Below are 26,547 nucleotides of genomic sequence, written 5' to 3'. Positions count from 1 at the left end.
CTGCACCAACGAAACGGCAGTCCTGTGGATTACCTTGCTGGAAAAGAAGCAAAGAGTGGACTACCTGAAAGCTACAGGTGAAAAGAGCTCAACTGGAACATTACCAACTAATTCCGCAACTGGGAGCACCACCAGTGGATTTCTAAGGGTATTGTACCAGTGGATTGTGGGAACTGAAGCCCTCAACTTTCAAGGACCATATTGGAGTTTCCAGACCCTTGGAGTGAGTGTGAGACACTTTGGGCCCCTTTGAGGAACTTTAGAAAGAAGTTTAAGAAGTTTGGAGAACTTTGGAGAAACTTGAAAAAAAAGCTCCATGGAGGCCTGCCTTCAACCGAGTCGGCCAAGCCATCCAGGTTCGTCCCGCTAAAAGCTCAATTTCTTCAACTTCCAGAGATTGACTGACCCTAGAGAAAATCTGTAGCCGGCGAACCCTCACCGGATCTGGCTACATGAGAGGCATCGAGAGACTCCACGAGAAAAATCTCCAGAAAAGTTTTTAAGTCCACTCGTAGAAAAGGTGGCCGGGAGTAACTGGAAGAGCCAAGCCGCCTGCCTTCCATCGCGTGTCGGCCTGGCTTTTAAATATCTTCACTAACTTAGGTAAATATTCAGGTTACTCCATTAATTGGTCCAAATAAGTGACTTCCCCAGGTTAAGCGAGAAACCCGTTGAATGGTACAAACAGGTAGATAGGTTTGTGAAAGTTTCGAAGGTATTGTTAAAGGATTTGGATGGATTGTTTGATATTGTTGTGCCTGCAGATTTGTGGACAGATTGTAAGATCACTGTCGATTGGCCAAAGGATGAGTATTCTAGAGATCCTAAAACAGGTGCTCCATCAGAGGAGGTAATGAAAACGTATAATCCGGTGATCACATTTTTGATAGCATTTTTCTAGATTCCGCTACATCCAAAAAGCAAGTATTTGTTTGCATTCCAATTTGAAGACCGTGTTTTGGCATGGTGCCGAGTTCCCCAAGGGTATACCGAGAGTCCCTCAATTTTAAATCAGATCTTAAAAAAAAATTCTGGAGACTCTAGTCATGCCAGGAAATTCGGTTTTGGTTCAGTACATTGATGACCTATTGGTAGCATCAAAAACAAGAAAGGCATGTGTAACTGACACCGTTGCCTTACTGAACCATTTGGCAGAAGGAAGACATAAAGTGTCCCCTGCAAAATTGGAGTTTTATAAACAGGAAGTTCAGTTCTTAGAACACAAAATAGAACAAGCATTGGCATAGCCAATAGGTCTTGCCTTTGGGACCTTATAAGTATTTAATTGTGCAGCACAATATCTTTGGTGCAACATCAACTGTTGCATGGCTAAACACTTATAATGTCCCAAAGGCGAGACCTATTGGCTATGCCAATGTTTGTTCATTTTTTCCGCCTGTCCTTGTCTACATTTTAGTTGTAAATGTATACCATTTCTTTGACTTTTCAGAGGCCTTGATGCACGCTCAAAACTTGCACGACGCCTGTGCCAAACAGCATGCCTTCAACAGGTACAGTGCATTTAGAAGGTGGTGCAGACTGAACATTGCCAAATGTCACCAAGTACTGAAAGCTTCAAATCCAGGACATCTGGTCTTGCAATTCTCTATTGTTGTTTTAGTTTTTCTGAAATTCAGTGCATGCAAATATAATATATTTTGATTGCATAAGCGTAGTGGCTTCTGTATAGGATTAAATACCAGTGTTGGAGTTTTTACACAACACAGATCATATAGGTTTGAATGTAGTTCTCTTTGAATGAGTCATGGACCATTCTCTTCATTCCCACATTGTACCCAGGTCCGGTGACGACTTTTTGGGTTACCCCATTATCTATAATGGGCGTCTCTAGTTGGCAGAGGTAGGTACCTTTGACCAAGTAGGGACCCTTACGTCTAGTCAGGGTAAGGGGTCTACACTCCTAAATAACCCCTGCTCATCCCCTTGGTAGCTTGGTATGAGCAGGCAGGCATATCTCAAAGGCAGTGTGTAAAGCATTTGTGAACACATACAGTAATATTGATGGTAAATGAGACACGTTTCCCACAAAGTACCTTGAATGCGTATTGCAAAACTAACAAAAAGGTTCACAGGGAGGGTGATGCGTCAGTTCCTTGCTTCGGGGGAGGCAATGCGTCTGTTCATCAATGCTTGCGCAAAGTAGGAGATGTGTCTATTCCTTACCGGAGAGGAGGTGATGTGTCGATCTCTTACTGCGTTCCGGTTATGAAGCGACAAGATGGTGCTTCGATGCGATGATCCACTACGATGCAACAAGATAGTATCTTTGATGCGATGTGACGATGTGGATGTGATGCATGCACACCCGGCAGCCGTGCAGTGAACTCTGTAATTTCTGAGCCGTGACAGGACCTGCGACACGCTTCTCCGTTGATGCGACGGCGACCTCTGCGGCGGTGACACGCTTCTCTGGTAATGCTTCTTCCTGTTGAGTCACACTATCAGCTGCCAACAATACGCAGGCTACCGCAGACAGAATTCCCAGCAAGGAAATTCAGGGGGGAGCTGGTGGTGAAGTCTGGTATCCCAAAGACTTCAGCAGGAGGCAAGCACACTTCAAGCTCTTGGAGATTCTTCTTCAAGATAATGAAAGTTCAAGAAAAGTTCCTTCTCCTTTCTTTGGCAAATAAGTAACCACTGCAGGCCAACCCCAGGAAATAGCAAAATGGCGCAGGGGCAGTCAAATCCTTCAGCTTCCTTGGTTTCTCTCCTTGGCAAATGTTTGTCTTGAATTCAAGAAGTGATCTAAAGTCTTGGGGTCTGGGCCCCAATACGTATACAACTATTACAGCGCGGAGATACCCTTACGGGATTGATTCCTGCGCGATATAAGAATTTAAATAAATAAAATAAATAAATAAATAAAAATACAGCAGAAACAGGTAGTAGTGTTCACAAAGGAAACGTCCGCACCATTCATTCAAAGAGAATATTGTTATATGTACAGGTGAATACGCGAAATATATAGACAAGGTAGGACAGATTTTACATAAAAAATGGGTGCTAAAGAAGCTCAAAGCACCTAGTACCTCAAGGTGCTATAGGTACACACAAAGTGTGGATCCAAGATAGAATTGAAAGAGTGAGATTCTAATTACAGCACACCTAACAATCAGATATATTTTGGTCTTGGCTTAAATATTACGCCCTCCGAAAGAACTCTAACTATCATAGAGAACAGAATTGGAAACATAACACAATGTTTAAGCAACAAAGGGGTCCAAGTAATCCAAGGTAGATTCAAAGAGAGTCCTCTTCAGATTTCGTCAATTTTTTCCTTTATTAGTATTCACATTTCATAAAAAAAATTCTCCCAGCACGTACATCGCCAACACGTGTTTCGTCCCAAACAGAGACTTCATCAAGGCATAAATATGATAGATTGATTTCTATTGGTCCGCCCAGTCATTAGGAGCATAAGTAGTATATTGGAAGCGGAGCACCACAGTGTATACAAGGTGATGAGCCTAGAAATGCATCAAAACATCATTGTCGTTCGAGGTAAAACAGGCCGCAGCATCTACCATGTGTAAGAAGATGTGACTTAACAAGTTATATACGGACTCATTATTGTAAGAATCCCGTGTTTCAAAAAGGTCCGAGTTATGACAAAAAGACCATCCACTATTAAATTAATCCATGTTCGCAACCATGATAAGTTGCTTTCCGCAGAGTAACGGACGTGCTCCGTAAATGCTCGGCCACCACCACAGCTATTCTCTTTGTTCTCTGAAGGCAAAGAGTGTCTGTACCAGGCCAAACCAGTTCTGTCCTCACTGGTGCCGCTTCCTGGCAGGAGGTGAAGACAGCATGTTGAAAGCAGATCTGGCCCGTGTAGGCTGAAAGAAAATATCCTCCCCCTAATCTCAATTATATGTAGGCTGAGGCAAGTGAAAAGACATCTCTGCCCCCTACTCTCCATTCAGCCAAGGTCCTATGGAGCCCAGCCATGACTCATCAGACTGCTGGAGCCCAAACCCTCCTGTCACTCACAAACCAGACAATACACAACCTAGCAGAGGCAGGCTGGATGGTTAGGCAAGAAAAAACCTACTTTCTAAAAGTGCTATTTTCAAACACAGAATGTCAAAACCAACTTTACTAAAAGATGTATTTTAACATTCTGAGTTCAGGCATACTAAATTTGGTTTTCTACCATGTTCACTTGGTCAGTTAGGATTATAAGATGTTATAATCAAAATGCTCATTCTGGCCTATGAGGACAGGTAGCCTTTCAATAGTGAAAAACGAAATTGGCTGTAATTCACTATCAGGACATGCCACACACACCGTGCCCTTAGGCATACCTTAGGGATGGCTAACATGTAGAAAAGGAAAGAGCTTGGGACTGGTAAGTGGGTGCACTTATCAAGTCAATATGGCAGTACTACACTGCACACATTCTCTGCAATGGCAGGCTTGAGACACACTTTACAAGCTGCTTCTGTGGGTGGCACAACCAGTGCCACAAGCCCACCAGCAGCATTTGATTTACAGGCCCTGGGCACACATGGGGCACTGTACTAGGGTCTGACAAGCAAATCAATCATGGAGTAATGGCATCAATTTACAATAGAGAGCACTTGCACTCGCGCACTGAGTAGCAGTGGCATAGCGCCCAAAGCACCAAACCAGCAAAAACATATAAAAAACAGAGGAAACAACAGCAAAAAAAATGGAAGGGAGACTCACGCCAATGATACCAGGTCTAACACGATTCAAATGAAAGCAAAGACAGTTCAAATACTGACCAGGTTGGTGAAAGGTTAAGGTTATACATTTGGAAATTTGGAAATTTAAGATTTAAGATTATACATTTGACAGAAGAAGAATTCAAAGATTCAGAAAAGCCAAATAAAATAAAATAAAAAAGGGGGTAAAGAAGAAAGTCTTGAAGTATAGCATTACACTACCATTTTAGTATTTTTTTTATTAGAATTAGATAAATAAGACTTAGATGTTGGTAGATTTTTATAGAATATAAATTGACTGAAGTAGAAGTGACTGAACATCCAAAACCTAGTCTAAAACATAGGTGTATTAAAACTTGCTTGTGTCGTAAATTCTTTCTAATGTTCAAATGGATATTATTAACTGTAATTGTACCTATTCTAATGGTAACTAATAATGGAAATAGTACCAATAACGTAACAAGTGGACGAACGAATGATGTCACTAAAGGAACACTGATTACTAATGAAGGACATTTGGATAGAAATTGTTTCCCTCAAGGTAAGTCTATTAATGATTTTGCGTTGAATGTTTTCACTAAATTGCTGTATGAATACACTAACACCATGAATGTGAGTGACTGTTACGTGTGCATGCAATTACCTTTGTCTGTCTCAGAGGGGGTGGCTTATCACCACCTACCGTTAACATATGGTATGTCATGTAGTGTGCTAATGAGCCTGTTTTATGTAACAGGAAAGATAGAGTATCAGTACTCTAATATTGATTTAGTAATTTCAGAAATACCAGTAATAAAAGAGCTAAATATGATTTTGAGCGCTAAAATGTACGTTATATGGGAGAATTTTTCCACATTACCAAAGCTTTAGATATAGAACATGCCTATAAGAATATCCTGACCTGTAGTTTGCGGATTGAAGACAAGGTTTTCATTGAAATGATGGAAATTAGGACTTTTAGAGAAGGAAATTATAAAAGAGGCGAGACATCTGCTGCCATATTTCTGGACTGGCAACAAAAAGGGACAATGTGCTAGCTTTGAACTAAAACTAACTATAACAACTATTTTATTGGTAGTAGTGAATGTGAACATACTTTTCAGATTACTGAAGGCTGTGGATTGAAGGGTGGAACTGATCTGGTTATCCCAGGAGTCTACTATGATATGATATGATATATGATATGATATGATATGATGTGGATTTGTAAAGCGCGAATTGCTGCCCTGAGGCGTCCAAGCGCTGGCAGTAACCACAGCCTACCAGAGAGCCCAAGGGGAGGGGGAAGAATTACACCAGTGAGTTAAAAAGGACGGTTTTCAGCTGTTTGCGGAACACCGTGAGATTGGGATTGGACCTAAGGTGCAGTGGGAGGGCGTTCCAAGTTCTGGAGGCGTTATGGGCAAAAGATCTGCCGCCGGATCTAGATTTTTTGATTCTGGGAGTCACTGCTAAAAATGTCTGGCTAGAGCGAAGACTTCTGTTGGGGATGTAGTGGGTGACTAGGTCACGGGTAATACTCGGCGCAGTATCCCAGAAGGCTTGATGGGTAATACACATTGCCTTGAATACAATTCTTTGGCGGACTGGTAGCCAATGAAGGCTAACCAGACCAGACCTCACTGAATGTCTGCGAAGGATTTCCGGCAGAAGACGGGCTGCGCAGTTCTGCACTATTTGCAGCCTGCGTAGAGTGTACTCTTGTGCGCCGAGATAGAGCACACTATTAAAATCGAGGCGGGATTGTATAAGCCCTTGTATAGCCACCCGTTTGGCCTCCATGGGAAGGAGAGGGAAGATTTTCTTTAACATCCTCAGGATGCCAAAACAGGTGGCAGACAGTTTTGTAGCCTGCACGTTGAAGGAAAGGGAGCTGTCCAACCACACTCCCAGGCTTTTGATGTTATCTTTAGGGGTTGGTGGAGGGCCCAGACACAGGGGCCATAGGGCGTCAGGGAAGTGCAGATCTGGAGGGCCTAGGAGCATCAGCTCCGTTTTGTCCCCGTTCAGCTTGAGGGATGAGGAGGACATCCAAGACTTCACCTCTTCTAGGGATTCTCTGAGCCCACCTGACGCAGATCGTGTGTCCTCCTGCGCCAGGGAGACCAGCAGCTGTGTGTCGTCCGCATACGATGTGTGTGTGGAACAAAAGGCTGTTGTAGACTGCCTGCACATTGGTATGGTAGATGTTATTTTGCCATTGTCTTTCCAAAAGTCTATCATGTAGACCGAAACAATAGAAGCTTGAGGGAAGTAAAGCAAGGACTAATACGTAACATAGGAGCTAGTTTTTCAGAAATTGTAGGTGATATTTTTAGTGCACTAATACCCTCAGTGGGAGTCATTCTAAATTCACAAAAAATTCGAAAATTGTCTACAATTGTTGATCGATTATCAAAAGATACTGAGCTTTTTAATGATAGATACTGAAATGGTTGCCATTACAAAAGGCATGCCCTTGACATTTTATTGGCAAAAGAGGGTGGAGTCTGTGGTATGCTGAAGGTCCAATATTGTTGCACATATATTCCCAATAAAAGTCAGGGAATAGAGGGATTTATTAAGAATATTACAGAGTTACATAATGATCGGACACCACTGGAGGTTGACAGTGCTTGGGAGAGACTGGGTAAGGGTTTCTCCTCAGTAGTCACATAGTTTTCTACCTTAGGAAGTAGTTTATTAGGAAAAATATTAATACCTCTTGTTTCCATAGCAATGATAGCTCTAATGTTAATAACAACTTATACTTGTTGTAAGAGTAAGAGAGGAAGAAATGTAGTGACAGAATCAGGTAGTAAATGGAGAGTAAAAAGGAGAAAAAGAAAAGAAATGGAATTAGAAGAATTGAAAGGGGAATTCTTGACATGATGAAAAATTTAGATGGAAGTGCCGTAAAAAGAGAGAAGAGTACTGAGTTTTAAAATAAAGATAGCACACGGTACGGTAGGTATTTTTATGTCGTCTCTATGAAGCCATCAAAGGGGGGATTGTTGGAGCAGGATTTCACAAAATGTAACCTGCGCAGAACAACACTCTCATAATACGTACTAACAGTAAGTAAAAATAGAAATTAAAAGGGCACCTTACACACACACACACTCGTGGGAAAAAGCTTAGCGCAAATCTGCACTAATGTGAAATAATATACACTAAAGCCTATAATTCGGTGAGCATGAAAGATAAGAGAAAAATGCATGTTTAGGCCAAATCTGCAATTCGTCGCATTTTGCTTCAAAATACTAATCTCTGAAAGCTAATGCTAGGTAATGTTAACTGTGAATAGTACACGGGAGGGTGGTACACAGTGAAAACTATATTGTCATATAATTAATAAATGTTTATTTGCATTAACTGTAGTATGCTGGACGCCAACCCCGTCTTGGTTAACGTCGTTCCGAGTGAGAGGGGGAAGAGATGAGGAGCTCTACCGAGCTGACAGAAGTAAAACAGACATGCTGAGCTCAGCATCCCGGAACATTTGCAGACTGCCAAAGAACATGGCCAACCATGAGATAGGATGTCTCTTTTGCAGAAGATGCTCAAATATTGAATTAATTTTATCAAACTGTATCATTTGAATGTAGTTTGAATAAAGAACTTGAGAAACTGTGGGAACAGAAATTAGGACAGTGAAATGTCTAACGTTTGGGGTGAAGTCACTGTAGACTGATAGAACCGCCTACTGAGACGGCAAATCAGCTGTTAGAATATGTGAGTTGTTGCAATTAATGTGGGATGGATCTGGAGATTTTAAGGTATAATTGCGATGCCTTTAGGGGTGTGGTTTGGACTTGCAGGGAGGAGGGAAGAAGGTGGGATGCGTCGCTGATCGTCGGTTAGCAGAGAGACTTAGCTGTTTCCTGTCCTTAACCTGTCTAGGGTCCTGTCTACTTTGTTTCTTGATCCTATCTCGGGGACCCTCACCATTCTCTAGGCCAGGAGAGGGGGTGGCTTCCCCACAGACCAACTAGGAGATGTTGACTATGAATCAATTAACAACATTGAAAAATAAAATCATTGAAACAAAATTGACCCCAGCGCATCAGGGATATGGGTGAATGTGTATGGGCCATTGTTTGTGATATTTGGTAGTATTTATCTCTGATCAGATATTGGTTTCTGCGCTGGATCAATTGCTTTTGGTGAGATTAGTCACTACAGAACACCCTGGGTCTACACAGACAGAGTGAGAGAGAAGTGAGACAGCCGAATGAAGCAAAAACTAGGGTACCAGTTTGTTGGAGTGGGAGCAAGATATCCTTATACCAAGACCCATCAATCACCCGAAGTGATGTCTCATCATCTGGGTTTAGGTACCATCCCACCAAGGAAAACCGATCTATATGTTTGATCGGAAAAACCTTGACTAGTAGGAAGGCTACAGGATGACTGGTTAACCCACATAGAGCTTGCTCACATCCATAGACTCACTTGAAAAGGTGAGAGGATCAAAAAGAGTGTGAGTAAAGTGCAGCGCTAAATGAAAGTGGAAAAAAGTGGTGTTCTAAAAATGACTAAGGAGTACTTATCGCAACTTTATTCATCAAGTCCCCTTGACATTGTTAAAAAGCAGGATGTTGACGTTCAAGATATTCAAGACGTCAAACAAAACGAAAGGTCGACATGTTTCTGCCCTCGCGAAGATCTAACTGTATCGGGGCATTCTTCAGGACCAGGCTATAAACAAATACAGCTGCTGCTACAAAGGTGTAAATTATAATAGTGCAAAATTATATTATATAGTACATATACTCCACCGGTAATGTCCAAGTTGAGTGGTTTTACTGGTACATTAACCGAAACCTGTAAAAAACAAGCATCATGTATATATCAAAAGAATTACTCCTCAACTGAACTCACTCTCACCCACACTGTACTTGCGTGAAGGAACGCTTACGCATTTCAATTACATTACACATCTTAGTGTTTCATAGCTCCTCAATGAGGAGCTATGAAACACTAAGATGTGTAATGTAATTGAAATGGTTTGCATTATGGAGAAGACATCATCCTCTTGCTTAGCAGAGACTCAATTTTTTTGAGGGATAGGTACCCCTTGGGGGATGGATCGGCGGGGCTGCGCTGATCATTGGCCCTAGTCATGAGAGAGTTTAGTAAATTTAAGACATTCATGGTAGTGATGCAGGCATATCACTGACTGTGTGTTTTTGTCCTTATTTTAGAGCGGGGCCCCCTTCCCTGAGTAATGAGCCAGGTAGAGGTGAGGGCTACACCCAATTGATATGGGTAAGTGATAAACCAATTATGAGTATCACCATTTAACATAAGAAATGCGTAAGCGTTCCTTCACGCAAGTACAGTGTGGGTGAGAGTGAGTTCAGTTGAGGAGTAATTCTTTTGATATATACATGATGCTTGTTTTTTACAGGTTTCGGTTAATGTACCAGTAAAACCACTCAACTTGGACATTACCGGTGGAGTATATGTACTATATAATATAATTTTGCACTATTATAATTTACACCTTTGTAGCAGCAGCTGTATTTGTTTATAGCCTGGTCCTGAAGAATGCCCCGATACAGTTAGATCTTCGCGAGGGCAGAAACATGTCGACCTTTCGTTTTGTTTGACGTCTTGAATATCTTGAACGTCAACATCCTGCTTTTTAACAATGTCAAGGGGACTTGATGAATAAAGTTGCGATAAGTACTCCTTAGTCATTTTTAGAACACCACTTTTTTCCACTTTCATTTAGCGCTGCACTTTACTCACACTCTTTTTGATCCTCTCACCTTTTCAAGTGAGTCTATGGATGTGAGCAAGCTCTATGTGGGTTAACCAGTCATCCTGTAGCCTTCCTACTAGTCAAGGTTTTTCCGATCAAACATATAGATCGGTTTTCCTTGGTGGGATGGTACCTAAACCCAGATGATGAGACATCACTTCGGGTGATTGATGGGTCTTGGTATAAGGATATCTTGCTCCCACTCCAACAAACTGGTACCCTAGTTTTTGCTTCATTCGGCTGTCTCACTTCTCTCTCACTCTGTCTGTGTAGACCCAGGGTGTTCTGTATTGAGTATCTATGTGAATAGGGGATATTCACCCTGCAGGTCTGTAAAACATCCCTTAGACCCCCCAGTATTGTTGTCGTGATTAGAGATTAGTCACTACCATGATTTTAAAGGAGTGGGAGTTTACGGGATTATAGTGCACACATTGTGCAGCCCAATGTCCTACGTTTTATCACTGTTGAAAAGATTCTCTCCTTGCTGTACACCATGGCTCACTGCACATCATAGTAAAAACAAGCATTTGCAATGCAATGGGGCTCGCATTTACGCGAGACCTATTGCATTGCAAACGGTAGTCATCATGGTCAATGGGAGGGGGCACGGACAACAAGAGTGCGGCGGGGAGAAGGCACGGGAAATGGGAGTGTGGGTGGTGGGAGGGGGCAAGAAGGCACAGACAACTGGAGTGCAGGTGGGGGCAGGGGGTAAGAAGGCACACCTAAAGTGAGGGAGGGGAGTAGAGAAAGCAGTAGGAAAACCTCATTAAAATAAATAGTGCTCACAGTCTAAATAACATGTACCGTATAACACCAAAAGTAAAGGGTCCAGTAACCATGAGAGGATACAAATGATGACATGGCATCATAACGAGGGATTAACAAGCCTATTAACGAATCGAAGGCAGCATTTAGAAAGGACAACGACACAAGCCAATGAAAAATATGGGCGGGGAGTGGGCAGGGCTTCCCCCATGTACTGAACTACAGCAGATCTTCACCAGAGCTGCGATTGCACGCTGACTCTAGGCTCAACCTAAAATTGAAGGCCTTTCCCTTTCATGCCTGTTCTTTTTGTGATTTGGAATGGGTTGGTAAGTAATTTTTGTGGTTCAGAAAGAATTTACTGAATGACAAAACGAGTTTAGTAAATTAAAGTTCATTTTACAGTCACAAATACATAGGGTGTGTGAATGGCAGGGTGTTTGAATTCCAAGCTCTTTAGTACACGCCTTAGGAGGCATCTCAATGCTAGGGTACCGGTTTGCCAAGAGATGGTGATGGGGGGCACACTGTTAAAGTGAAGGAGGATACGCAGGAATGATGTATGATGGGCAGAAAGGGCTTAGGATTACACTGAAGGGAGGAACTTTATTTTGTTTCAAATTTTTGTAATTTATAAAGTTGTAAATATTCACCTTGAGGTACTGCGGTACTTGGGGGCTCTAACCAAAGAGATAAACCAAACTATTTAAGCTAATGAATCAGGAGACCTACTGCAGCCAGATTGAAGCACACTGAGAGAAGCCATGTTTTCACATTTTTCTGAAAGGCTGATAAAGAAGTTTAAGTGTGCATAATGACAGGAAAAGCTTTCTGTTGTTTTGCGAGAATGTAAATTACAAATTTGTTAAACAAAAAATTCTCGTTATAAGTGAATCAGGGCCACAGTTACTAACCATCGAGTTTCCCTGATTTTGAAATGACAAATCAGAGTCAATATTAACACCTACGTTCTTGACACAGAGTGCTGCCATGGGTTTGTCTCCCAGATAAGGCAGCAAGAAAGGTAACTCTCCTATTGGCGATGGTCTAGGCGGGGACAACATTTCTGTTTTGTACCATTAGATACATTGCCTCTTTTACTCTCAGTTTCACATTGAGGATTCCTCTATAAACACACATGGATAATCTCTGTGCTTTCTCTATAAATCAGAAAAGGTTGTACGCCTCATCACTCACTACTTTGGCATGTAAGTTATGCCCATTGCACTTTACAGCACACACACATTATACAGAGAGAATTAATCATACATGTGTAAATCAGCCTACAATAATGCAAATTCCAAGGTATCGGCATCACAAGTCATCCCGTAGGCAGTATATTTTGAGAGTGTTTGGCCTGGAGAAGCACAAACTCAGGATAAAGGGCCATATGTAGGTAATACGTGTTTGCGATTCTCAAATTGCGATTTTTAGGGAATCGCAATTAGAGAATCGCAAAACGCAATGTAGGTAGGATTAGCAAAATACTTTGTGAATCCCACTTATTCTTTATTTGCGAATCGCAAATTGAGATTCGTAAGTAAGGAATACCTTCTCATTCATTCCTATGGGCTAGAAGGCCCAGAGGAATGAATGGGAAGACATTCTCAATTTTGGATTCCCAATTAGAGAATCGAAAATTGAGAATGCAATTTCAAGGTTGCAAGGGTGTCAATGGGATACCCTGTTGCACCCCTGAAGCTAACATGTGTGCACGTGTGGCGCACATACATGCCCTAAGGGCATGTATGTGCGCCACATGGTGCACATACATGACCATGGCACATGGCGCACATTCTCATGTATATGTGGCACACATACATGCCCTAAGGGCATGTATGTGCACCGCATGGTACTTTGAAAAATGCAAAAAAGTAAATTTTTCAAAGAAATGCAAATTTTCACCAACCTGAAGTTGATGGTAATTTGCGATTCCTTAAGCCAAAATTGCACAACTTGGGTTCTTCCTACATTGCATTTAAGGAATCGCAGTTTGCAAATCCTTATATGCATTTGCAAAATAAGGAATCGCAAATTTTGCGATGACCTTATTTTGCGTTAGGGTTTTTGTGTGTACATAGCACACTGCCCAAATTACGATCGCAAACGCTGAAATTCTGCGAATTTCAGCATTAGTTATCGCAATTAGTCTTCCTATATATAGCCCTTAGAGCGTACATCAGTGGTTGGGTTTGGCTTTACTAATAAGACTGTATTTCCACCTAAACAAATTATTTTTTAGCAACAGTAGAATAATGAGAGACTGGGGAAAAAAATTCTAATCTATACCAAGCTGTCTACATGCAGCTCTTTGATGACAGTTTATAGGCCACTGTGTGATTTTAGGATTGTAACTAATGAACTGCAACTAACAAAAGGATTTCTGTGAGAAAAGTAGTAACCCACTGAGCTATCTCCATAAACTACAGTTCTGTGATCTGCACAAGTACACGTTCTTTGCAGCAGGCATATTAACCCTCTGCACTACTTCATTATCTACAGCAGGAACATGAATCACCCGCGTTATTCTGACATTGCTATTGTTGCATGAAAACTGCTGGACTTACAAGGAACTCTGTGGGAGGTGCTTTTGAAGCCCATTCTATTTCTAAAGCTGACGTCCCCCAAGATCAGGGCCAGGTAGCACCGCAGGGGCTGCACGCGGGTGTCTGTATAATACCAGATCAGGGAGAGATGTCCCCTCTCCCAGAAACCCCCTCAGCTGTGGTGGTGATGAAGGTGCAACACAGGCAGAGGCTCTGCTCTCTCTGGACTCTGACAGGGGTTTCTGATGCTCACACCTGTCTGATGGCAGATCATGTTGGGTTTTCCTTTCTCTGTCACTGACCCCTAGAAGTGCTGCACCTGCAGATGCCTGTACAATACCTGCTCAGACTGATGTTCCCGCTCTCTCCCAAAGTCCTCCAGGAGGCTGCACATTCATGACATCTGTACAACAGCTGTTCAGGCAGAAGGTCTCCATTTCTCTTTCACAGACCCTGCTGTGGTTTCACCTGCTCATTCATTCATAATATCAAGAGCTCATCAAGCACACTGGAGTTGTACAATTCCTGAAAGGAAGGTCTTCTCTCTCCCAAAGACCTCCAGGAGGCTGCACATTCATGACATCTGTACAACGGCTGTTCAGGAAGAAGGTCTCATTGTTTCTCACACACCCTCAGAGGAGCGGCTCATGATGATAACTGTTCAGTGATATATCCAGCAGCGCGTCACACATGTTGATACATGACAATAACAGACTAGGCTGGCACAGACCTCAGGGGGTCTGCAGATGTGGATGCAGGCATCCCTTCAAGCAGATGTTCCATTTCTCGTTCCCAGACCCTGCTGTGGTTTCACATGCTCATTCATTCATAATATCAAGAGCTCATCAAGCACATTGGGGTTGTAGAATTCCTGAAAGGAAGGTCTTCAATTACCTGCAAATGTGCGGGCCCATCTCCAGTCTAGAAACAAATAGATGATATTATTACTTTTATAAACTACATAACCAGAAATTCAACTTTTTCAAACAATTATTGATAAACCAATTTCTAAAGCTCTAAAATGTCAGTGTTTCAGTCCAGTTCTTTGTACCGTGTGTCTGAAAGAGACCGTGGAGCACCTTCACACTGTGATATGCCTGTCGGGTGCTGGCATTTCATGCTGTTCACGGGTTTTGTGTCGCTTCTCGTCATGCATTTCAAAATACAAACAAGTGAAAGATACAATTCATTCTATATAGTTCTTGGTGTTCCGTGGATTGTGGGATTACAGTGCAGAATGCTCTAATATAGGGCTGTCCAATGATATTCCAAGAGAGCTGGATATTGGCATAGTTATATGATAATTACTGTTTAGGGGTCTGGTTTAAAGTTTGCTGGTATCGGATTGTGTTTGTTTTGTGGAATTCCTAAATGTGGAGGGTGATCTGCCAAAGGAGGTTCCTCTACCAGGCAAACATTATGATTGAGGAAATTTAGCAAAAGGATTCCGCTCTTGATTTAGGGCGACTTCCTCTTTGGAGTTTTTGTGTTACCAACTAACTTAACTGTAAGTCAGACCCGATGTATATTACAATTTTACTTAGTGGTGTCCAATATTGGTTTAAGAAGACTGGATCCATGCCAGGTTTTCAGGATGTAAAAATCATGGATCTGGCATGGATCTGGACGACAAGGTTCTAAATTGGACACTCTTGTTCAAGACTACTTCTCTGTCGACATTCGAAAATGGAACACTGATACAGAGATAAAAGAAACATTAAAAAACGCAGACTGTTAAATTGTGACTCAATTCACTTTTGCTTCCTCAGAGGGGATCACAGACATCCCCAAAGTGAAATGTGGGCATGTTTCAACTTTCTTTTTTTTTTTTTTTTTGGTGCAAAACATTTATTGAGCACTGTCAGGAGTACACAGCGTCTCGCCAACAACCCGGAGGCCGGCCGCTATCAATGCACATATAAAGAGCAAGGACTGACAATGGTACATGGGTGTGAATATAATCGCGACATTCAATAGCATCCAAATGACAAGTGCAGCTTCTATACAGTAAAATCAATGTGTCTTGCTTTTTTCGAAACCCAGTGTCAACATTAACATGTGCAGGGTCTAGGTGAACCCAGGGGGGGGGGGGCGCATACCGTGCGTGCGAGCGGGTATATCAGGCCGTGGGAGGAACGCAGCTGGCAAAGCCAAAAGCCCATAATTAAAATTAATGGCGGGCGTGATTGTCATAGGTGGGAGGTCGGTAATCACCTGAGTGGCATTGTGGGAGTGAGAGCGATCGGTGAGAACCTAGAAATGGGGAGGCAGGGGAGAGAGAGGGGGGGGGGAAGAGAGAGGGTGGAAGAGAGAGAGAGGGGGGGGAGGGGGGGAGCAGGGGGGGGAGGTGGGGGGAGGCCAGTACATCCAGCCCGACATGCAGGCCTAGAACTGTAAATGCAGGGCCATAAAGCGGCACTGTAGTGTTACACTATCCCAACCTCAAGCGCTGTCATCTTCCAGTGGGTCAGTTATCAAATAACATTGTAATGGGGCCCAAATATCAGTAGGCCTGGAAGCGGGTGGCAACAGCTCGGAGTAAGTATGCAATTGTTCCTGGCAGTATACCATGTCGCTCATCCAATCCTTAAACTTGGGCGCTCTCCCTCTCCCCCATCTACAGGCCACCCTGCGTTTAGCCAGAAGCATAGCCAGTGCCACAAATTTGCGGTGAGCCGCCTGGAGTGGAGCAACATACGCCAGTAGGGCCAGCAATGGGGACGGACTTATCGTCTCATGTATCATTGTAGACAGTGCTTGAAATACCTGGGTCCAGTATCTGCTCACCTCGGCACACCCCCATGCAAGGTGAAGGAAGTCAGCCCCAGGATCCCCACACCTGTCACACGTGTCTGTAGGCCGTAGCTGAAATCTGTGTAAGCGCGCTGGAGTATAGTACAGTCTGTGTAGGAATTTATAGTGAATTATCCTATAACGGCTATTGGAGGATATGCGCTCGGTCTGTTGCGTGCAAAAGTCCCATTGTGCATCCGTAAGAGTCAAGGCTAAGTCTTGATCCCACTTGTGCCTAGCGGGTAGAGCAGTGTAGGTCGTGTTATCGCGGACAGATTTATAGAGTGTGGACACCAGTTTATTGGGATTGTCGCGAAGCAGCATGTTTTGTAGGGGAAGAAGCACCGGGGGCTCACAGGGGAAGTCAGGTGTGATGGCTTGCAGTCCGTGTCTGAGCCTGATATAATAAAACAGGTCTAGGGGTGTCGGCTGAATGCTCTCGTATAATTGGTCCTTAGTACGGAAGGTGCCATCACGATACAAGTCTCCCCATGTAGTGAAATGTATGCTTTTCAGCAGTTTTTGAAAACCAACTTCCTGCAGGAGCGGGAGCTGTGGGTGGTAGGTCAGTGGTAATAGCGGAGCATACAGGAATTGTAACTTAAGCCGCACAGTAATGGATTTCCAGGCCGTGACCGTGCTAGACACCGTGGTGGGAGTGTTGTCTCTGCCTTCAATTTGGGAATGGAGCGCGCCTTCAATGGGAGTCGGGTGGGCCAACCAGTGTTCAGCCGCCAATTGAGGCATATATCTCTGCTGATGCACCCAAAAGTATGCGTAGTGGGCTTGAGCAGCTTGATAATAAAGCTCAAAATCAGGAATACCGAAGCCTCCCTGCGAGAATGGTCGAACTAGGATCTCCCATTTGAGTCTAGGTGTCTTCCCACCCCACACCAGTCGGAGCAACTTACCATCTTAACTAATGAGGCCCGCCCGGCCATGGAAAGGGGGAGTGATATCCATCTGGATATACTGTCACGGATCTTGTCCATCACCGTGCCATAATTAGCACGGATCAGCTCTTCTCTACCCTTCTCCACATGTATACCCAGGTATTTAAAGTCCCCCGTACACCAGGCAAGCGGGAATTCTAGCGGAAATTGACTCGTGGAGGCTGTAAGGGGAAAGACACACGACTTACTCCAGTTAATTTGGATTCCCGAAAGGGCACCAAACCGTATAAATTCCCGGAGTATGGGATGAAGGTTGTGGCTGGGATGGCGGACATAAAGGGTGATATCATCGGCATACATAGAGACGAGTATTTGTCTCTGAAAACAGCGTAGAGCACTGTCCCGATGATGTTGCCGCAGTTTAGCAGCTAGGGGTTCAGTGGCTATAGCAAATAAGAGTGGGGACAGGGGGCAACCCTGCCTTGTCCCCCTGGAGATCGGGAATTCCGAAGATAATTTCCCATTGATGAGGACTCTGGCCACAGGACGCGTATACAACAATCTAATCCAAGAAATAAAGATAAGCGGGAATCCCATTCGCTCCAGAACTTTGAACACATAGTCCCATTCGAGCGAGTCGAATGCCTTGGTGGCGTCTAAAAAAACGGCAGCCATTGGCAGATCTTCGTGGATGGAGTCATAGACCGAAAAAAAGGTACGAAGATTATGTGACGTCGCCCTGCCAGGGACAAAACCGGCTTGGTCCGGTAGTATCAGGTCAGGGAGGAGGAGGCTGATGCGTGTTGCAACCAATTTCGCAAGAATTTTCACGTCACAATTCAATAGGGACAACGGTCTATAGGAGTCGCAGCTAGCAGCAGATTTACCTGGCTTGAGCAGGGATGTAATGAGGGCAATTCTCATGGAGGCAGGGAGATGACCCACCTCTAGCGCATCCTCATAAACCTCCCGCAGCACTGGCGCCATGAATTCAATAAATGTTTTGTAAAATTCAATAGGGATGCCATCCAGCCCGGTGGCCTTGCCCGATTTCATACTCATGATAGCCTCTCTGACCTCATCCAATTCAAACGGAGCGCTCAAAAAGGCTCTCTGCGCATCACTCAGCCATCCTAAGGAGACATCCGCTAAATAGTCGTCTAGTGTGATTTCGCCAGTCCCGGTAGAGGAGTATAGCGCACCATAGTGTCTCACAAATTCGTTCATGATTTGTGTGGTGTCCCTGGGCACCAGCCCCTCAGCCGTGTCTAGTTCCAGTATAACAGTTGGTGAACGCATTAGCCTAACCGTCGCCGCCAGGGCCTTCCCAGGTCTCTCACCCTCTCCATAGCGCCTGGCCACCCAGTATTCGTTCCTGAATTTTACCTCGCGAGCAGCCTCCTCAGAGTACTCCGACAATTTGTCACGTATGGTAGCGAGGGTTGCGCTGTCAGGGCCAGCCCTGAGGCGGTCTTCTGCGCTACGTAGGTCAGCTTCTAGACCGCGTAATCTATTCAGTATGCTCTTGAGCACCCCAAAGCCCTTTGAAATACATAAGCCCCGGAGTGTGGCCTTAAAGGCGTTTAAAGAAATCCAGACATTCATCCCGGAGCTCTTCCTGAAAGGCCGAGTCTAATAACATAGAGGGCTGCATACGCCATGCCGTCACTGGGGGGCCCAGCTCAGAGCCGGACAATGCAATAAAAACGGGGAAGTGGTCGGAATATGTTCTGGGGAGGTGCGACGCGTGAACCAGTGAGGTGTACAGATGGGAGGTCAGGAGGAAATAGTCGAGACGCGCCCACGATTTCGCTTGCGCTGTAAAATGTGTACCTTCCCTGCTAGACCCGCAGTGTGAACGCCAAGCGTCTATGAGATTGTTACCGGTCATGGTAGCTCGAAGGACTTCTCGCCCGTTGGTGTAATGGTGGGGGGCGGGGTGTGACCTATCCAGAGGTGGGTGCAGGGTTGTATTGAAATCCCCCCCCCATATGAGGTGTTGTGGTCCCGTCTCTACTATTGCAGCCCATAAAGCAGTGAAGAACTGTGGGTCATCCGCGTTAGGTCCATAACAACATGCTAGCGTCACCGTCATGTGCCCCAGTCTGCCCCATAATAAACAATACCGCCCCTGGGGGTCGGCCATGGATCCAGCAAGCCGAAACGGTGCAGACTTCTTAACCAGAATGGCCGTACCACGTGCATATGAGGAGTAATTAGCGAAGACCCTGTGGGAGGCCCATCTACTTCCAAAGGAGTGTGACCTGTGGGGTGCAAAGTGCGTTTCCTGCAGGAAAAGCAATGTGGACGTTATGGCGATCAAGGTAACTTAATACTTGTCGTCTCTTCCTATGGTCTCCCAGCCCCCTCACATTCCAAGTAATCACATTCAAACGTGTGTCCCCCATGTAGAAGTGCAAAACAATGAATACAGGATTAAGGCAAGTAAAACGGTCAGGTCTCCATGAACAATAAACAGGCCATCACCCAGGCGAATCGGCCCAGTGACACGCAGAAGGATCAGGGAGCGGAGCACTGAAGGAGCGCCCCCACCACCTGTGACATGTCTTAACCACAGGCAACGCACAACACAACCATCCCGCCCCCATGTCTCCCAGCCCCCAATAAGAAGCCCTCCACAGGGCAGAGAGGTGAGTTCAAACCCCAACATGCACATGTTATAACCAAAACCCCAACAGAAATCTAGGCATACCCCCCTACCCACCGCCCCTCCAAGAGCCCCAACAAAAGGACCCAACCCAAAGAAAGAAAAACATTGCACAGTAGTCAACCAGATACAGCAAAACATTCCGGCTCTTCTAAAGGGAGCCATATCACGCTCAGTACACATCCACGCCATCAGATAAACCATCCACCACCCCCCACCCACTGAAGCATCCCCAACTCGCCAGTGCCCCAGGCCCACCCCCCACCCACATAGCAAAACGATGCTAGGAAACAATAAACAAGTAAGAACCAAAGTCAATGTCATTGGGGAACACCCAGTAGGGGTCATCCGAGGCGCACGTTACACCACCCCCAGTCCTCCCACTCCGTACAAGTCCACCCGTGGGGCCTCCATCCGGAGCAGAGAGGAAGTAAGGGGGGCGGGTGCCCGGCATACATTGCCACCTGCAGTCCATCACCCGTCCATGGCACCCCGGGGGCATCCGCCGCCACCGCAGAGCAGGATGAGACCCCCCGTGCGAAGAGGGGAGCGAGGATGACCCAGTTGTGCACAGGATCAAGCACCATAGGGAGCCGGCCAGTGATTATTCGGGATCAGATGCATGCAAGTCCTCAGCATCTGCAGGTTTCCTGTGTCGTTTAGGCAAAGTCTTAAGTCTTAAGGTAGTCCTCGACTTGTTGTGGGTTGAGAAAGAATTGCTGTGTACCTTGGTGGGTGACCCGCAGCTTGGCCGGGTATAAGAGAGCATAGTCGATGTTCAGGTCCCGAAGTTTCCTCTTGACCGCAAGGAATTTCCGCCGTTGCTCCTGAACCACCGGGGTAAAGTCAGGGTAAATGGAGAAAGGCACACCATCATATGTTAGATTCTGGTTCGCTCGGGCTGCCCGGAGGGCCGCATCACGATCCCGGTAGTTGAGCAGGCGTGCTATTATGGGTCGCGGCGGGGCACCAGGTTTGGGCTGGGGTCCAAGAGAGCGATGGGCACGTTCCACTATAAATTGATTCGAAAGAGCTTCTGCCCCCACTGCCGCTGTAAGCAGTCTCTCTATATACAACTCCATCCTCCCCGTGTTGGTCGACTCCGGAATGCCCGTGACGCGAATGTTGTTCCGCCGACTTCTAGCCTCCAACTCCTCATTCTTGGCGGCAATCACTCTCAACACATTGTCCATTCTAGCAAGGCGGGAGTCATGTGCCGCGGTGGTGTCATCATTGTCTGAAATTCTGCGCTCCACCTCAGTGATGCGCTCCTCATGCACATCCATCTTTTGGACTATCCCGTCCATTCGAGATGAGAGACCATCCACTTTGTCAACCACCGTTGCAAAGCCCTGGCGCATCTCCTGCAGTATGGTGGCTATATCTAGGGTCGGCGGGGCCGATGTCGAGGCCTCCGTGACCGGGCTCCGGGGCTGTATCGCGTCTCCTGTGTGTCGCGACGTCTTCTTCTGCGACGCAGGCTCAAACTGCAGCCTGGGTTGGCGACTGTCCGGCTTCCCCATGTCGACAACGTGGAATATGAAGCTTCTGCGTCTAGGCGCTACTCGCACCGCAGACTGAAAGACGTGAGTGAAGGAGGTAGTATCTCCACACCACTAATTGTCGTGTAGTGGCGTATCCGCAGCAAGCGAGGCGTCAGGCAGCGGGGGAAGCGCAGGGGAGGTATGGAGAGAGGCTCTCTGTGAAAGAGCGGATAGATCAGCAAAGGATCGGTCCCCAAGGGACAGGTGCGAGAAGTCCAGTTAAAGTCGCAGCGCCTCGAGGTCCCAGCCAGGAGTACTAAGTTGTAGGGGTCTCCAGCTCAGCAGTATCACAGCAGGAATCAGGGCCACAGGCTGTGAAGGGCACCGTCTATGGCCAGGTCGCCAGAAGCCCCAGGCTCTCCGTAGGCGGGCGCCGCCAGTCCAATATGGCGCCAGTAGATTTCTCCTATCACCGCAGCGGTGGGGCTCTCAGTGTAGCGAAACCGGCAGGGGCACCGCACCTCCTTCGCCCCCGTTGCGCAAGCAATGCGCTCTGCACGTACCTCCAAAGCGGGCACCAGAGCACGGCCCCACCGCCGGTACAGGCCGCGCCTCTCGCTGTGCTCTAGAGGCCCACTTGCCTCGTGGCAAGCCTCGGGTCCGCGTAGATCCCGGAGCCGTCTGTTAGCTCCGCCGCGTCTAGTCACTTGTCAGCCAGGGGGTTCCGCAGGCTGTAACTCCGGACTCCGAGGGGGTAGAGTCACCAAAGTTGCACCGAGTGTGCAGTGGCTTCAGCCGTGCCCCCGTGGGGATTTTCGGGCGGGTGGGAGCAGGGAAAGGAGGATAAATGACCGGATAGGTATGCCAGGCTGCTGGAGCCTCACGCAGGTGCGGCCATTCAGCAGTGCGCCCTCTAGCGCCCCCCCATGTTTCAACTTTCTTTGGTGGAGAAAGTGAAACAGATTGAACTATCACTTATTCACACTGTGAAAGACCAGAACCACAAAAACACATTCTGGTACTTAAAGGTATACAGGTTTTCAGTCAAATAAGTCATCCCTGTAGAACTGTTTATTACTATTAGCAAGGCCCTGTCCTCCTCACATTTCTCTGCACTCACTCACCTCCACCCCACCAGCTCCATGGACCTGTTGTCCTATCACACCTGACTGGATTCCTCAGCCCTTCTGTGTCTCTGGAAACAGCCTCCTAGATTGTCTGAAAATCAGACAGGCATCACTATTACTCAAGAATCAAGAGAATCTGAATAAATTCTGCCCTTTCTTCAATTTACCGTTCCTGCCCAAAGTCATCGTATGTTTTAAGAAAGCTCAGACTCTTCATGGAAGACAATGACACAGTAGATGAGCTCAAACCATGCTTTAGGTTCAGATGCACCACGGAGAATGCAAATTAATGACAGCTGATGCTATTTTCCGTATCCTGATTAAGAGTAATTAATGCCCTCATTTCATTCTTTCCTTACCGATGGCCTTTGACAGAGAGCACCAGCCCGCTCTCCTGAAGATAATCAAGAATAGAAAGGGTATCGTTATTGCAACAACAGCTGGTTTTTGGCACATCTGAATGCTGCGGTCAGTGCGTTAAAAAACAACTTCCTCTCCAATCCTGATTTGAGCATGCAGCTGCTGGTGCTCTACTCACAGATAGCAGCATCGACATTCACCAATATACCGATAGCTGCATCGACATTCACCAATATACCGATAGCTGCATCGACATTCACCAATATACCGATAGCTGCATCGACATTCACCAATATACCGATAGCTGCATCGACATTTACCAATATACCGATAGCTGCATCGACATTCACCAATATACCGATAGCTGCATCGACATTCACCAACATACCGATAGCAGTATCGACAATCACCAATATACCGATAGCTGCATCGACATTCACCAACATACCGATAGCAGCATCGACATTCACCAATATACCAATAGCAGGATCGACAATCATCAATATACCGATAGCTGCATCGACATTCACCAATATACCGATAGCTGCATCGACATTCACCAACATACCGATAGCAGCATTGACATTCACCAATATACCAATAGCAGCATCGACAATCATCAATATACCGAAGGCAGCATCGACATTTACCAACATCCCGATGACTCACAGCTTTACTCGAAAGTCCCCTCGGATTCAGACATCCAGCGCCTCAAACATCCAAACCTGCTTATCCAGCCCCTATCAGAAGCGCAACCCAACCAAGAGAGAATTCTTGTTATTTGCCAGAACAAAAAACAGGAAATATTGCAAACCGGGCTCAATGATGTGAACCTTCACAGCTCCGTTCTAAAGGTGGGTGAAATATTCAGTTACTTTTGTAAAGTGTAGTTCCTGCAAATTTTGCTAATCGATGTGTGGCTGAATCTTTTCTCGCATGCCGCACCAGAATGGTAAGCTGTCGAGTATGAGCAAGATTTGGAACCCCCTGGCATGCTTTCCATTTGCTAGTCGGACACCCAGTGAGATTTTTCTAACACGGGCAGTCACAACCGTTCGTGGTCAGAAGGCTGCTGGTAGAATTTGCTTCCAATGCTAAATCGCAGCGCAACGTGCTTATTTGCGCCCATTGGGGGAACTCCACAGAATTTCACAGAGTTGTTACAAAACTTTGTGGAATTCTGCAAAGTCGAATTTTGTGACTTCCACCCCCCCACTTCGAAAGTTAACTTTCACTAATTATAAAATCATTTGTATTCACCCTGGACAAACTGGGACATGTTACCAGAACCAAGAAAGACAGCTCTCTCTTCTAAAGAGACTGAAACTGTTTCTTTCAGTAAGCGACTTCAGAACTGCTGTTCAAGCCCTTTTACTCTTGCAGCTGGATGGCGGTAACACCCTGCTCTACGGCCTCCCAGATTCCACACTGGCAGCCTATAAGGACATCCTACATGCCATAGCATGTCTCATTCAGAGCCTGAAGAAATATGATGACATGCCCGTTCATCCTAACGGAATTACATTGGCACCCCTTGTCTGCCTTACCATCTTCAATAGAAGCTGCATCCTTCACAAAGCCGTGGGCCTTATTTAGATCTTGGTGGATGGAATATTCATTCATAAGCAAGGCGGATATCCTGTCCGCCGTATTATTATCTCCATAGGGAATAATGGGATCATAATACGTTGAACGGGATCACTGGCAGGATTGAGACAGAGTATTCCCCTCCACCAAGATCTAAATTAGGCCCATAGTGACCAGCAACCCCACTTATCTTGCAGATAAGATCACTGTATCTGGTGGTTCTCGCAAACACCTGTCGGTAAGACATCATCAGACTTCAGACTAAAAAGTGTAAAAAGGAAAAACAAGCAGAAGACACAATCAATCAATGCTCCCAGGATCTAGAACAACAGCTGCATATCCTTCAGGATCCCCCCAATGATGCTTCAATTTAGGGGAGCTGAAGACCCAATCAATCAATGCTGCCAGGATCTAGAACAACAGCTGCATATCCTTCAGGATCCCCCCAATGATGCTTCAATTTAGGGGAGCTGAAGACCCAATCAATCAATGCTCCCAGGATCTAGAACAACAGCTGCATATCCTTCAGGATCCCCCCAATGATGCTTCAATTTAGGGGAGCTGAAGACCCAATCAATCAATGCTGCCAGGATCTAGAACAACAGCTGCATATCCTTCAGGATCCCCCCAATGATGCTTCAATTTAGGGGAGCTGAAGACCCAATCAATCAATGCTCCCAGGATCTAGAACAACAGCTGCATATCCTTCAGGATCCCCCCAATGATGCTTCAATTTAGGGGAGCTGAAGACCCACCCTTTCAAAGAACACTACGTTAAACCTCAACCAAAACTACCTGTCCTATCTCTTGTGGACCTTTTGCTTCCTTTACCCCTGTACAGTACTCAGCTGACTTCTGGGTAGGTTTACATTACTGAAATACCATATACACACACACATACTTACATACATATGTATGTATATAAATATATACTAAGTCCTTCTCTGTTTATTTGGGAGCTCTTTCTAGCTCTTTCTTCCATTCTAATCTACTGAAACAACTCATATCACTTTTATGTTCAAAAATACTAGATCCATATGGAAATGTCTCTGAAAGAAAAAGGATTCATGGGAAATCCCCTGAACAAGATTCAGACATTAATAAGGCACTGTCAGGCCAGTTTCCCAGGTCCTGTACAGCTTAAATACAGCTATTAGAAGGATCATCAGATATTGCAGGTAGCACACATTAAGAACAGATTGTCTACATTGCGTATTTCTTTTTCATAAAATGTAAAAGACTTTAATAATATCAAATAAACAGGTACAGTTACATTAAAAGTACTATGGGATTGAGTTACTTGGGGAGCAAACAGTACATATTATACTTCTTCTTGTTTGCTAAGTTGTGGGACAATATATACATCAATCTGACTACAATACATTAATTATATGCATATCTTAACATTGTAGTCTCATGCAAGATCCATGGTCGATAGAGGAAGTGAACTATGGCACAGTCTTTCAGTTGGTTGTGGAAAGCATGCAGGGCAGTGTCAGTCAGCCTAAAGCACTGTGAGTTAAGCACTTGCTGTGAGGGCAGATGGGTCATGGTACCGTAGGTGGCTGCAAGTAAGTGTTGCACTGGCCTTGAGTTAAGAAAGTGACTTCTGTGCAGCTTATTGTTATTGCTCTGGAGTTGCTGGCTGCAGATATAACTTTGAATTGGGTACAAAGGCTCATGGGAATGATTGGCCTCTTATTGAATGCATTTAACAGGGCCAAAAGGTGTCTCAAATTCGTAGGAATGCTATGGCTCACAGCAATGATAGACCACCCTTTGAAGTACCTCTTGAAGAGCCAATTACAGCTTTAAACCTGCTGTGTGGCTGAGGCTCACAATGGATAACCTCTCAAA

General features: G+C 45.3%; 1 protein-coding gene across 1 annotated transcript in view; it reads right to left on the bottom strand.

Moving 5' to 3' along the window:
• Nucleotides 1-26,547, bottom strand: part of LOC144752376 (butyrophilin subfamily 3 member A1-like) — a 493,909-nt gene that overhangs the window by 94,212 nt on the left and 373,150 nt on the right. The window contains exon 26 of the mRNA XM_078640312.1: nucleotides 14,673-14,699. Coding sequence (XP_078496438.1) covers nucleotides 14,673-14,699 — 27 coding nt within the window. The remainder of the gene's footprint in view (nucleotides 1-14,672; nucleotides 14,700-26,547) is intronic.

This window comes from Lissotriton helveticus, chromosome 5_1 (genome assembly GCF_964261635.1).
Source record: "Lissotriton helveticus chromosome 5_1, aLisHel1.1, whole genome shotgun sequence".
Taxonomy (NCBI): domain Eukaryota; kingdom Metazoa; phylum Chordata; class Amphibia; order Caudata; family Salamandridae; genus Lissotriton; species Lissotriton helveticus.
Note: the sequence above shows the minus strand (reverse complement) of the source record. Positions and strands in the feature narration are given on the sequence as shown.